Genomic DNA, 14,584 nt, shown 5'->3' on the forward strand with positions numbered 1-14,584 from the left:
CTCCTTAAAAGCGAGGACAAGCCACCGCTCAGCAGGAGATGTGTGTATGTGTGTGTGTGTTGGCGAGTGAGTGTGCATGCTGCAGCTCAAGCACCCCGCATTTCCTGTGTACGTGTGCACAAGTGTGTATACTCAATTACCCTGCAGAGAAATAAACTGGTTGGAGGGAGAGGAGGGAGCGAAGGAGACGAGGGGGGAGAGACTGCCGGAGGGAGGCGTTAAATTGATCCCTGTCCTGCAGTTTTGGAGTTATCTGGAAAAAAACTGGTGCATGTGTTTGTGTTACAGGACTGATTTAAGCTCAGCACAGCAGGGAATCTGCCATTTCTCCAAACACACATCGGCACAATGGAGCAGAGCTGGTGTGAGCCTAATGGTTATAGACACAAACAAATGGAAAACACAAACCAAGCCAGCTTCAGCGCGTGTAAAATACACCTGTAATCCTGCTTTGCCTCGCTGCAAAGACATCTTCTAGCTGCATGAATTCTCAAGGCTGCAATGTGTAGGCCTGTCACGATAACAAATTTTGCTGGACGATAAATTGTCCCAGAAATTATTGCGATAAACGATAATATTGTCGTTCTGAGACCATTTTCATCTAATATAATGATAATGGCATAATAATGTAGGTACACCTTTTCAAAGATCAATACACTTTTATTTCTAAAGAATATTTAACACTGGAATTGGGAGACATTTACAAATATCCACAGTAAATGAACAAAACAACCAAAAACAATTAATAAAATGGACTCTCAGTCTCTGTTAACAAAAAATGCACTGGAATAAAAACCAAACACAACCAAAAACAATAAATAAAATGGAAATTAAAAACCACACACAACCAAAACAATACATAAAATGGATGTAAACAAAATTGCACTTCAAAAAATATAAAAAATTAGGCTCAGACATAAAGAGTGATACATTCCTTAACAGGCAAAACAGCCCTTTTGTAAACAAAGAGTGCAAAAGAGATGAAGCAGATGCCTCAACAGGCCATATGCAAAAAGCTTTTAAAAATGATTTCTCCAGCATAAAGCTTTGTTCAAATAAAGCGAAAGTGAATTGCAGTCTATGTCCACAGCAGGGTGTGCACCAAGAATGAGAGAGAGAGAGAGAGAGAGAGAGAGAGAGAGAGAGAGAGAGAGAGAGAGAGAGAGTTTAGTTGCTACTATTGTTTATTTTTTATTCCCCCAACCCTCAACTAGCGTTTTCTCTAGCTATACTCCTCACGCAGCTCTTTTGCTGCACTCTGTGGTAGGCTACGCCAGGAGTCCCGCCTCCCCACACAGAGACCATGCGGCTGACAAGTGACTGACACAAGGGTTCACTCCTCGTTACGCTAAAGGAACCGAGAGGGGTCACCGACGCACCGGAGTGGTCATCCAGTCTCTTTGGTAGAGACGAGGAAAACAAACAAGCATGCAAATGAAAATTATCGCGGCTGGAAAAATGATGGAGCTCATTTTTATTTATCATGCAATTAATTGATTTATTGCATATCGCGACAGGCCTAGCAATGTGTAATTAATTTTTGATAAACATATCTATTGGTTTTTCCAACAGATTTGTGAGACTGTTACATAAAAAAGAATAGGAGCTTAGCTAGTTTACATCCAATATAACCTCTAATATAATCTTTCTATTAACCCCATCCCACCCACAACAAACGTTTGTGCTGAGGAAAGGAGGACAGATACAGAAACAAATAAAAACAAAAGGAGGGAAAAAACCCCCACCTTTCTTCTATTACTCATGATAGCAAATAGTGTAATCAGTGTGCTTTCCAATTCTTAGCAGTTATTAAGAGGGAAGTGTAGTAAGTCTTTCAAAGTAAGCCAGTAAAGGGTCCCAATTTTTGTAAAATTTCCTGGTTGATCCTCTAAGAAAGTATTTGATTTTTTCTATTTTTTCTATTTTTAGAAATCATAATATCAGAAAGCCATGCGGAGGCTTTTGGTGGTGTAGATGTTTTCCATTCCATAAGTATTCTCCGTTGTGCTATTAAGGTTGCAAAAGCAACAACACTTTCCTTACTATTGGGCATTACAATATCACCCCCTTGTACCCCAAACACGGCCGTTGTAGGGCTAGGTTGTAGATCCAAATCAAAGGCTTCATTTAAGACCTTAAATATTGATGCCCAGAACTCTCTCAACCTGGAACATGACCAAAACATGTGAAGTAAATCTGCTCTGTCCATTCTACATCTGTCACAGATGTCATCCATGTCACAGTATATTTTGGCCAGTTTAACATTACTATAGTGCATACGGTAAAGAACTTTAACCTGAATCAAATTCAAACGTGCACAAGAAGAGGTCCCATTCACCCAGCTTAGAGCTCTGTCCCATACAGCATCTGATATATTTGTTCCTAACTCTTCTTCCCATTTTGCTTTGATAGGATCCATGGATATACTGTAGAGTGACATAATTGAATTGTATATGTTAGAGATTATGCATCTTAAGGTTAGAGGGGTCTGCAGTATATCCTCTAGGTCAGGGTGCTCAGGCAATTGAGGAAATGATGAGACGTGTGTTCGAATGAAATGGCGAACCTGAAGGTATCTGAAAAAACTGGACTTAGTGATGTTGAATTTATTGACCAAGTCAGTGAAACTGAGAAAGACGTTATTTATGAAAAAATCTTTACATGTAGAAAGGCCCATACTGTCCCACTGTTTGAAAGTATCGTCCATTTTAGCAGCCGAAAAAAGATGATTATTACAGACAGGACTGAGTATGGAAAGATCAGAGAAATGAAACGTTTGTCTAAATTGTATCCAAATCCTAAGTGTTGAACTACCTACTGGGCTGGAGGAGAAGCGTGATCGGGAAAGGGGGAGTTTTGACGTAATCAGTGCAGCAAGTGACGCCGGTTTACAAAACTTGGCCTCTGCACTACACCAGTCTGCTTCCGGAGATTGAAACCAGTAAACAGTTTTTTGTAAATTTGGAGCCCAATAATAAATCATTATATTTGGAAGGGCAAGCCCAACCCTAGGTCAAGGTCAAGGTAACTTTATTTATACCTGAAGGTAGATTTGGCTTACAGTGGGAAGTTGGGTGCGTCAGCGTCCTTTTTATAGACACACCTACACATGCATAAATACACACAATCGGCAGCAGACTGTTAGGACATAAAACGTAACAAAGGAGACATCATTGTTCATAAGTCAAATGGTTCCGCAGGCACAATATAATAATAATAAAAATAAACTAAATGCAGCAGATCTTTATTTCTACTACTTATTTAATAAGCTGTTTCTGCATCCTTTAGTTTTACAGACTGGTACTTTATACCTGCGTCCCAACGGTAGAAGCTGAAAGTCACCATAAAACCTGTGGGAATGGTCTTTCAAAATAGTTCCAGCTATCCTGTGTTACCGTTTAGAATACATATATAAGTTTTATTATAGTAGAAAACATATTAAAGTTAATGAAAGATAAACCTCCTGGTATTGATGAACTGGATGTTAAGTTATTAAAGATGGTTGCTGATGTGATTATTATGCCTATATGTTATATTATTAATTTGAGTTTAGAAAAGTGTGTTTTTCCTGCTAACTGGAAAAAAGCTAAAATTGTGCCTCTTCCTAAAAACAAAAGGGAACATTTCTCTGGGAAAAATAGCAGACCTATAAGTATTCTGCCTATTTTGAGTAAGATTACGGAGAAAATTGTTTATGATCAAATTAATTTGTATTTCTCTAAAAATGGGTTAAATTCACTTTATCAACATGCTTATAAGAAAGGGCACTACAACGACAGCCTTAGTTCAGATGACGGATGATTGGTTGCATGAAATTAACGATAGAAAATTAGTTGGTACTGTAATGTTAGATCTGAGTGCAGCATTTGATTTAATTGATTATGATCTATTATTGAAAAAAATAAGTTGTGATGGATTTGAAAAGTGTGCAATCCAATGGATCTATAGCTATCTTACTAATAGGGAGTTAAATGTACTATTTAATGGCAGTTATTCTGAGACAAAGGTTCTGCGTTGTGGGGTGCCTCAAGGGAGTTGTCTTGGACCACTGTTATTTTCTATTTTCATTAATGATCTGTCTTTTATTTTGGGGTGTGCCACTATTGCTCTTTATGCAGATGACTTGACTATTTTTGTGTCTGATCATGACTCTACCAGACTTAATACTGTATTAAATAATGAACTAAAATTAATTGAAAATTGGAATAGAGAAAATAAGTTAATTATTAATGTTGCGAAGAGTAAATGTATGATGTTGGGATCTAATCACCTTTTAAAAGATTCCCCTGCTCTGAACTTGTCAGTTGGTGGTTTGATCATTGAACAAGTGGCTGAGGCCAAATTGCTCGGCGTGATTGTGGACAGCAGGTTGACGTGGAACGCTCAGATAAAACTAATATTGAATAAAATGGGCAGGAGTATGGCTGTAGTTCGCCATTGCAGGCAATGCATACCGATTCGCATACGGAAAATTTTGGTGGAATCAATAGTTTTGTGTCATCTGGACTATTGTTCCATCATTTGAGCTGCAACTACAGAGAATAATTTAAACAGATTACAGATTGCACAAAATAAAGTTTCTCGGCTTGTCCTAAACTGTTCTTTTAGAACAAGTATTAGGGACATGCACAATCAGTTATCATGGCTTCATGTAAGAAGCAGAATTAATTATTCTCTTATTAAATTCTTAAAAAATATAATTATTACAAAAGCACCAGAAATTGTTTATAAAAGATTGTCTTTCTTCAGTGACGTTCAAACTCATTCCACTTGCCAATCAAGTGAAGGGCGTTACTTGTTACCTGTCTGTCGAACAAATCATCTGCAAAGAACATCGTGTTATAGAGCAATGGTGGCATGGAACTTGCTCCCGTTATTTTTGGTTTCAGAGAGGTACAATGTAAGTTTTTCCAAAAGATTGAGACTGTATTTATTTACTTTGGAGTAACTGTAATTGTGTTATTAATAATGACTGTATAATGAGCTACGGCAATTTAAATGTGATTTTTATTTTCTAATATACCCTGTGAGTGGTAATATTTTGTACATGGAAGAGCTTATATTGTTATATGGTTATGTTGTTATGTTTAGTGTATATGTGTTATGTTGTGTTGTGTGTATGTTTGTTAGTTAGTTGATGTAGAAGATGTTGGGTGTACTTCTGTATTTGTCTTCATTGTTGTACAGCTTTGATGTTAGTATTTTGGTAATAATTGTTAAGACCCCAGGAAGAATAGCTGCTGCTTAATGGAGTAGCTAATGGGGATCTAAATAATAAACAATAAACAAACAACACAACACCTCTGTCTTGATCTTTCAAGGAATTTTTTACGTAGCCTTGAAGTTTTACCTCCCCCTAAAAAACTTGAAAGTAACTTATCTGTTGCTCGGAAGAAAGACTTTGGAAGGAAAACTGGAAGACTTTGAAATAAATATAAAAATCGAGGCAACACATTCATTTTAATGCAGTTAACTCTTCCGGCTAAAGATAAATAAATGGTGCTCCATTGCTGAAGGTCAGATTTTAGTTTCTCAAGTATTGGAGTGAAGTTTGCATCAAACAAACCAGAGAAAGAGGGGGTGACATGGATTCCTAGATACTTGAACCCTGACTTTGATATACGAAAGGGCAAGTCTGTATCTTGTATTTGATGTGCCTTCTCATTGATAGGGAAACACATGCTTTTTGAATAATTAATTGTATACCCTGAAAAGCTACTAAAGTCTCCTAGATCTTCAAAATACAGGTGTAGAAGACAATGGGTCCGTTATATAAATTAAGAGATCATCGGCATACAAAGAAATGTTATATTCCATTCCCATCCTGCTAATACTGTGTATGGACTGTGTGGTTCTAAGTTTAACTCAAAGTTCATCCTCTGAACTATGACAAACCACAGCTTTAATGTGTTTAGACTTCCAATAGTCCTTCTTGCTATCTCTATGTTAGGCTATTCCCAATCAAACTGTAAGCAAATAAAAGCACACATTCAACATGACGACTCGAGTTGTTTAGTTAACTAAACAGCCAACATTAAACAACAACTAGGTTAAATGAATTTGACATAGGGCCATATACAACAGACCATAGAGAAGTGAGCTTATAACTCTGGGACAAAAGCCTGAGTGTATTCGTAAAGAAAATGTAAGAAAAGAAAAAGCATACCAGGTATAGTCACATAGTTCACAACAGGTAGCCCATCAATCCTACACAGATATTGTAATTTGTCCTGCTGTGTCCTGGCTGCGTGAAGACATTATGGCCACAGTTCAGGATGGTCCTCTGAAATAGTAGCCTGGGCTACTCACGCGTAGCAACACGACAGTCATAAAACTCCTGGGCCTCCTCCGGTGAAGAAAAGATGAACGTTTGGTTGTAGGATACAGCAAGCTGAACCGTATGTTCTTCTCATACAGCAGCTGTTTGATGCCTTTAAATGCAGTGTGTTTCTTCGCCAGACCCACCGACAAGTCCGGGTAGATCCTAAGTTTGGATCCCTTAAACTCCACATCATGAGTCCGGGCCCACCGTAATACCTTTTCCTTCTCCTGGAACAGGTGGAAGCAGATTACAAGGGACCAGGAGGCCGACCTTCCTGAGGCTTTTGGCCGAGAGAGCGATGTGCCCGTTCCAGGTCGGGGGGCTTTTCAAAGATACCTTTCCCCATCACTTCCATATGCATTTCAGACACAAATTTTACAGTAGTCTGGCCTTTCTCGCTGTCTTCCGGGACGTTCAATATTCTGAGGTTAGCCCTTCGGGAGCGGTTTTCCATGTCTTCTACTCGGTCAAGTAGAGTGGCGGTTTGCTCTTCCAACTGTTTGATCTTTCTCTCAGCTGTGTGTAGTGCAGCAAAATTGTCCCCAGCCAGAGACTCGGTTGCGTTTAATCGCGCCTTCACAGAGGATTGTAGCAAAGCAACCGATTCATGAATAAGAGCAGAAATGTCCTCTTTGAGTGAAGATCGTTGTTTATCCAGCTCAGCTACAAGTTGGCTCATGGAAACCCCTTTGGTGCTTGAAGTCGTTTCAGAGCTAGCAGCAGCCATGCTAGCGACTCTGCTAGCCACGCTAGCAGTGGCTTGTTCTTGCTCATTTTGCAAGTGCCGTGTATCTTTCTGGTGTATTAATGACTTGTGTAACATGAGTCTCATACTGGCAGTCAAATTGCCTTAAGTAGCGTTTTTAAAGGTCAATATTGAAAAGTTAAGCAGGGAGCTCTCCTAACTCACGTCCTATCTCCGCATGGCCCAGACCGGAAGTGAGCTGAAACAATTAAAGGCAGGGGTTGGTAATGTTGAAAAGCTAGAAAGATATATTATCACTCCAAATGTTTAAAACAAACATGACTACTGTTAGCAATGGGGCAACAAAGTGCATTTAGCTCAGGCTCGTACACGGGATGGGTTGAGGGTGGACGTTTTAACAGGATTACAGCGGCTACAGATGAAAGATATTTTTCGCACTTTTTCTCAGAGCCCATTATTTATTGCTGTCGGTGTGTAAAGACCATTTCAAACAATATATATCTAAGTGAATTGCGAGATCTCGTGGGTCCTCATTACTTCAGCTGTCAGTCATGGCGTTCCGCAACAAATCTGGACCTGGTGGGTATTGACGGACGGCAGAGCATGGAGCCGTTCCGCAGCGGAGCCGTTCTGCAGCCGTTCAGCAACCGGTGGAAATTAGGAGTCAGGGTGACATTATCAGCAAGTAATCAGTAAACAAGTCAAGTCAGCCCTCCGAGCTAATGCGTGCTAAATACTGTAGCTGAGGGTAATAAAATAAAAACACGGAGGCTCCGTATTCTGAACCAGTGTGAACCAACAACAGCACATAATGCAACAAGTTTACTTCTTCCATTTTGACCCTTCACAATAAAAGCCCAACTTAAATTCACTGAGAGCATTTCCCTAATGGCGCTGACACACTTAGCCGATTATCGGCCGTTAGACAGTCTGGTGAGGTCAGTGACGCGAATCTGTTCGGTGTGTCCCGTGCCATCGTCAGTCCGGGGGGCTGTCGGCATTCATATTGGCCGACCTGACATGTTCAGTCGCTGGCAGGGCAGTCGGGACTCACCCGGAAATGGGGAGCGGAATGAGGTGACTAGAGTCTCTCAAAATCTGACGAAAATCTTTTAAACTGACCTTTGTTGAGCTGAAATGAAGACAGATTCAGCAACTGCACGGCCTATTTCTCGCTTAAAATGTTCTCAGAAACATGTTTCAGTGAACTATTTTAGACAGTACAATATGAGATTGTATTCTGAACGGCCGCCATGACACGGCTTTGAATTTTCGAAGAAAACAAACCCATGTGACGCGTTCGTCCAATCAGCTGCCGGTTTTCATTTCCTGGGCAACAATACAGATTAGCGCCGCCTGCTGTTATAGAGATGTATTACGTCTCGTCTCGTCTTTTTGGTGTGTTCTGTGGCACTTTTTGGACCAACACGGGGAGACAGATCATTTCGACTGGCTTTTCTGTCAACGGTTGGCCGGCGGCTATGTGTGTAAGCAGCTTAAAAGGCAACCCAATAAAATAAATTACTACTACGCTAACGTTATTTTTGCCAACACTAGATATCAAACAAAAGCCAGTAAGTTGCTGTGAGGCCTCTCTTCCTCTGGCAGCTGCCTCTGTCTCAGTTGGACTAACACTGGGTCTGGTTCCACAGCTGCCTTTACCCGTTGCTGACATGTTCACCGAGTGGACGGGACAATTTGACATAGTAGAATTTTACCCTGGAGAGCAGTGTGAAAGGGATGCTTATGCTGACTCACAAAAAAAAAAAAAAAAACTGCTCGACTTGAAGAATCTGTTGACTGAAGGGTCACCGACTGATGATTTGAATATTCGACTTTCAGGGGGCAGCCCTACAAACTAAATACCTTTGGATTGCTTGTCAGACCAAACAAGCAGTTTGAAGGCTATGAGAGATTGGCATTTTTTTTACTATTTCCAGACACATTATTGATCACACAATCAATCAAAGTTAAGAAAATAATCGGCAGATGAATTGATAATGAAAAATTGTGAGCTGTAGCCCTACGTGTGTGTGCATATGAATGTCTGCACAGTGTATTTGGGTTAAGAGGTTAAGAGAGTTTCTTTGCATGTTTGTGTGCATTGATGTGTGTGTGTGTGTGTGTGTGTGTGTGTGTGTGTGTGTGTGTGTGTGTGTGTGTGTGTGTCTTCATCCGTGTTTATTGAGGTAGACGTAAGATAGATGCTTTGAAGGAGACAGGGTGTCATCTGACCAAACTATTTTAGGAAATCAAAGCTCACACACACATAATCCACACTGAAGCAGGCAGACTGAGACAAAAATAAAGAGGCAGGTACAAAAATAGAGACACAGAAAGGATGAGGTAGACAGACAGAGACAAAGTGATTTGTAAGATATTAATAACACTCAGACTCAGGTGAGAACTCACCCTACTCAAATTACCGGCATGCTTAATGGAATGCACACTCCATCAGAACACATATACACTCTCTCACATTCAACCACACACACACTCACACACACACACACACACACACACACACACACACACACACACACACACACACACACACACATATAAACTCTCATATCTCACACTGGGGTCATGTGGCACAACTGTGCGACACAGATATGACCTTCGGGATATAAGAGGATAGAGCACACACCTTCAGTGTAAGAGGCAAACGGCTCAGGCTCCAGAGAAAGGGTAGTGATGTCGGAGCACAGGACCTGGATGGGGCTCAACATCCTGGGGGAGGACTCCAGGGTGGAGAGGGGTGGACAGGATGGGCGGAGCTCTTCAGGCTATAGCCAGGAGCAGCCCTGCAAGAGGAGCAAGTATGGAGGGAAGGGAAAGGAGGGAGAGGGGCAAGAGGGAGGAGCAGAGAGTAAGGAGGGAAGGACCAGGGAGGGTGGATAGGGTTAAGGGTAGGGACTGAGTTACTGCATCACCACATCCGGCCATGAGTACTCACCAGAGAAAAAAATACCGATGCCGTATTTATGATTATTCTGTATCTATACAACATGATGTATTCACATGTTGGGTTTGGCAGGAAGGCTTGCAAGACATGCAGGACGGAGATAGATTGACAGCTTGTGGGACAGTCTTAATATGTTTTAGTAAGCCTCTTTTCCGAAATGAAGTTTTGCAGGTGAATGTAACAAGAAGCTTAGATAGCTCTCACATTTCCCCAGAGGTGATTGACAATTAGAAAAGAGCAGTGAGAGCTGGAGAAAGCTCACTTACTTACATACAGGTATGATGACTAACAATTACTTTCATTATTGATTAATCTGTCAGTTGTAAAGGCAAGACTAGGACAGCACTCCAATTTGACTTTTTAATACTGTCACACCAATATTAAAGGAGAATTCCGGCCAATTTTTACGTTAATCTTGATCGCTATAAATATGCGTATACTTTCATTTGCAAAAAAACCTGACCCAAATCGGTACAGGCAACACGGAGTAGCTGCAGCTACATGTACAAGCTTCCACTGAGTTAAAACGGCAGTTGTCAGGGCAAGTTTTAGAGTGCCTTTGTGCCTCTTAAAAGACACAAAATGCAATTAAAATATCTGTGCAACATGAACAGGGCCCTTACGTGACAACAAGATGTGTTTTCAACTCAGCCGTTGTTTTAATTCACCTACCCTGTCTCGATTCTGCTGGTAGCTAGCTCGCATTGTTAGCTGCTAGCTGCCGTCCGTGATAAGTGTGTTTAGCCAAAATATCATGCAGCAGTTCCGTGTGTATTTGTACCTCATCGATTTTGTGTGTGATCGATCTGGTGTTGGTGAGTAGGAGGCTTGGCAGTGTCGATTTGTGTGGTAGTTTTAGCCCCGCTAGCAGGCCCGACTGGCCGGCATCCTTGCTTCTGATTTCTCCTCGCCTTCGTCGCCTCCCGCTCCCGAAAACAATCCAGTGAGCGCCCAGTGGTCTGGCTATGTCCTCCAGAGGACAGGTCATGTCTTCGCGACGAAAACTTGAAGTTTATTCCCCCTCATAAATAGGTAATTGAGCACTGTAGTGGTTATGACCATATCAGTGACTATGTAACTACATGGAAACATTAGAGAAGGCTATCTGTAGCGCGGCTAAGGGAACTACTACACCGATCGACACTGCCAAGCCTCCTACTCACCAACACCAGATCGATCACACACAAAATGGATGAGCTACAAATAAACACGGAACTGCTGCGTGATATTTTGGCTGAACACACTTATCACGGACGGCAGCTAGCAGCTAGCAGCTAACAGGGCGAGCTAGCTACCAGCAGAATCGAGACAGGGTAGGTGAATTAAAACAATGTCTGAGTTGAAAACACATCTTGTTGTCATGTTGCACAGACATTTTAATTGCATTTTGTGTCTGTTAAGAGCCACAAAGGCACTCTAAAAAGTGCCTGACAACCGTTTTAGCTCAGTGGAAGCTTGTACACGTAGCTGCAGCTACTCCGTGTTGCCTGCACCGATTCGGGTCGGGGTTTTTTCAAACGAAAGTACACGCATATTTATAGCGATCAAGATTAACGTAAGAATTCTCCTTTAACTCAAAGTGGAGTGCTGTCCTAGTTTTGCCTTTACATATTAATATCCATATTAAGGATCCAGCACCCAGTCTTCAGGGTCTAATTGTGAATTGAGCGTGTTGGGTCTTATTTTTTTAATCTGTCAGTTAAAATGTTAAACATAATGACATCTGCTCATCACAGGTTTCTAAAGTTCAAAGCAATTCATTGTGTGCGTGAAAACCCAAAGGAATACAGTTTAAAATTATATAAAATTAAGGCATTCAAGTAAATATAATTGTTGGAGATGATTATGTTTGGAATTTTTACTTTTAGAGTTACATATACAATTTATATTTTCACATATTTGTTGTTTGTACAATGTAAAATGTTTACCATTTAGCTGTTTTAACTTAACAGCATTGATACTTCTGTAAATGGTGCACAATAATTATGAGTTATTGTGCTTGCATTATTTATGAAATGGAATCAGTAATAAATAATGTATTTACAAAAAAAAAAGAATTTTAGTGCAATATAGAATTGTTATTATTTCCTCATCCATCCTTGAACCCAATGCCGCTCCAGTCGGAGGTGAGGGTTTAGCAAAGGGAGATGTTGGGGAGGGCAAAAGAAGTGAGAGGACGGGAGTAAAAGATGGAGGGAAGAAGGAAGGGGAAGGAAGTTAAGGTAGAGGGAGGTTAAGCATCCCTCCCCTGTAGGAGTTAAAGGGCAGGGGAATCCCCACGGGAAGATCTACAGACACACTGTTATGTATGCGCATGCGCACACACATAAACACACACAAACCCCTTGCAGACAGACAGATAGACATACATACATACATACATACATACATACATACATACATACATACATACATACATACATACATACATACATACATACATACATACATACATACATACATAGACCTGTGCAAACAAAAAGACACACAGTATGCACTCAAAGACACAGACATGAATATGAATGCAACACAGGCAAAAAATAAAGAAAATGGAGACACACAGGTGCTTACAAAATACACCCAAGCATAAAATCACATGCAACACCACCTCTCTCTGTCTTTCTTTTTAACACACACACACATACAGAGGCACATTGTGTTTGAGCAGCCTTTAGAGCACTGTTGGATAATTGTTTGGCAGACACGCTACTTCAGCACCGGGCAATGCTGCGAGTTGCATTAGGGGACCGATGGGGAAAGAGAGAGAGAGGGAGGCAGTGGAGGATGGAAATGGGGAGGAGGACGGGGGATGGGATGAACATTGAGGAAAGGTGGAGGGGGTTGGAGTGAATGTAGAAGAGGAGTCAGGTAATGAATCATTTTGTTTTTGTGACAGGAAATTATCTTTTTTGGTCATTAGGGGAATTGTTGTGAGATTGATTTTATACCATCATTTCTACTTATTACTGCAGCTATCTATTTTCAGGCTGTCCATGTGTTGCATAGTCCTTTCAGACCAATAGTGTTCAGTGGTGTGTCCACCTTGCTGTGAGCTCATCAGCAATTCACCCTGAATAATGTCTGTCTGCCTGAGATGTGTGGAATAATTAATACTGCCATTATTGGTGGGTGGAGACAACTTGTCAATCATATAGGCCAAGCATGAAAAGCAGCATGTTTGTCATCACGGACTGTTGCTATGGCAATAATGGATGGTGGTGATGGATGTTATTTTTCTGCCACTAACTCATCAAAATCCTTTTCTGAAATGGACAGACACATATTGCCCATGGAAATACTGTAGTATATAGTAAAGACAAGCACGCGTGTGCGCACACACACACACACACACACACACACACACACACACACACACACACACAGATATTCTTCAATCTTCTCAGCAATACAATATATTGAATACACACACAACCATTTACACAATCAACAGGCCACACTACAGGTCTCCCCCTGACTACAGTATGTGCTTCTGTGTGAGGGATATTATATTACAGCACAGACACAGGAAGCATAATTCCCTTTCTGCAGTAATACGAGGATCACAAATGAGCTCCCAACACGTTCATGACCCCCAAATGATAATCCACTGTTCTGGTCTAACAATAAGATGAGTGTAAGAAACTGATTGGGGACAGACAGACAGGCAGGAAGGCAGACAGGGACGCTAGGGTTCAGGTGAGATTAGTGGTGTAATTGAGATTAGCAGAAAGGGGGTTATCCAAGGTTATAATCCATCTGTTATAATCCATCTGTTTTATGAAACAAACCATAAAACAGATGTGCTGCCGGACTTTTTAATATCCTCCCCCGTCTGAAAAAAATTGGACACAATGCATGTGTGTGACTCCATCATGATGTGAGAATTTCTAGCTTGTTTTTTTCCGGAAATTATGCTGTTTGTAGAAAAAAAGCTATTCTTCCACAGAAACAGCGTGATACACACACATTGGGACACACAGGCCAGATCAATTCTTCCCTGCAGTGTGACAAAACAGCTGTTACACAAGGTAAGAAAGTGGTTCCAAAAGCATAAATAAACAAAAACACATAAATGAAAGGTGCAGGACACAAAACAAATTGAGAAGAGTCTGAAAAAATAAAGACGAGGGAAGGAGGAGGAAAACTCGCCCAGAGACGGCAGGAGAGTGTTTTGCTTCCTAGTTCTTGTTGCTCTGTCTGCAACTCTGTCTGAACAACACAGAGCTTACAGAAGATTTGGGAAGCCGTCCTGAGCTTGTTTTTGCCACACCACATTGTCACACATATACACTTTGTCACACACACACACACACACATTTCAGAAGTCCGATACATAGAAACACGCTCATGGGGGCACACTTAAACATACACTTTGTAACATTTAGACAAATGCCGCTTCCTCTTTCATGTTCTTACCTTCAGTCACATAGTTGTGGTCGGGGAGGAAGCCGCGGTGGTTGAGCGTCGGGGTGGCGTCAGTGTCTTCGCCCATCGGCGGGGCTGGGGGAAGCGCCCGTCTTGGTGGGGCGGCGTGGTGGTGGCAGATCGGTGGTGGAGGGGGTGGTGGGGATTCCGGTCAGCACAGCGC

The 14,584-nt window shown here is 41.2% G+C and overlaps 1 protein-coding gene across 5 annotated transcripts in view; it reads right to left on the minus strand.

The window, feature by feature from the left end:
* LOC120566885 (serine/threonine-protein phosphatase 2A 55 kDa regulatory subunit B gamma isoform) overlaps nucleotides 1–14,584 on the minus strand; it is a 34,311-nt gene that overhangs the window by 13,972 nt on the left and 5,755 nt on the right. For 3 of the 5 annotated variants that reach the window (XM_039813562.1, XM_039813564.1, XM_039813561.1), the window contains 2 exons: nucleotides 14,413–14,584; nucleotides 9,679–9,835 (listed from right to left, as the gene is read on the minus strand). The exon at nucleotides 14,413–14,584 is cut by the window's right edge and continues 147 nt beyond it. In XM_039813562.1, coding sequence (XP_039669496.1) covers nucleotides 9,679–9,760 — 82 coding nt within the window. In that variant the 5' untranslated portion in view covers nucleotides 9,761–9,835; nucleotides 14,413–14,584. Of the gene's footprint in view, nucleotides 1–9,678; nucleotides 9,836–12,641; nucleotides 12,724–14,412 lie in introns of all 5 variants that reach the window. The other 2 variants (XM_039813563.1, XM_039813565.1) reach the window with 2 other exon arrangements.

Source organism: Perca fluviatilis, chromosome 10, assembly GCF_010015445.1.
Source record: "Perca fluviatilis chromosome 10, GENO_Pfluv_1.0, whole genome shotgun sequence".
NCBI lineage: Eukaryota > Metazoa > Chordata > Actinopteri > Perciformes > Percidae > Perca > Perca fluviatilis.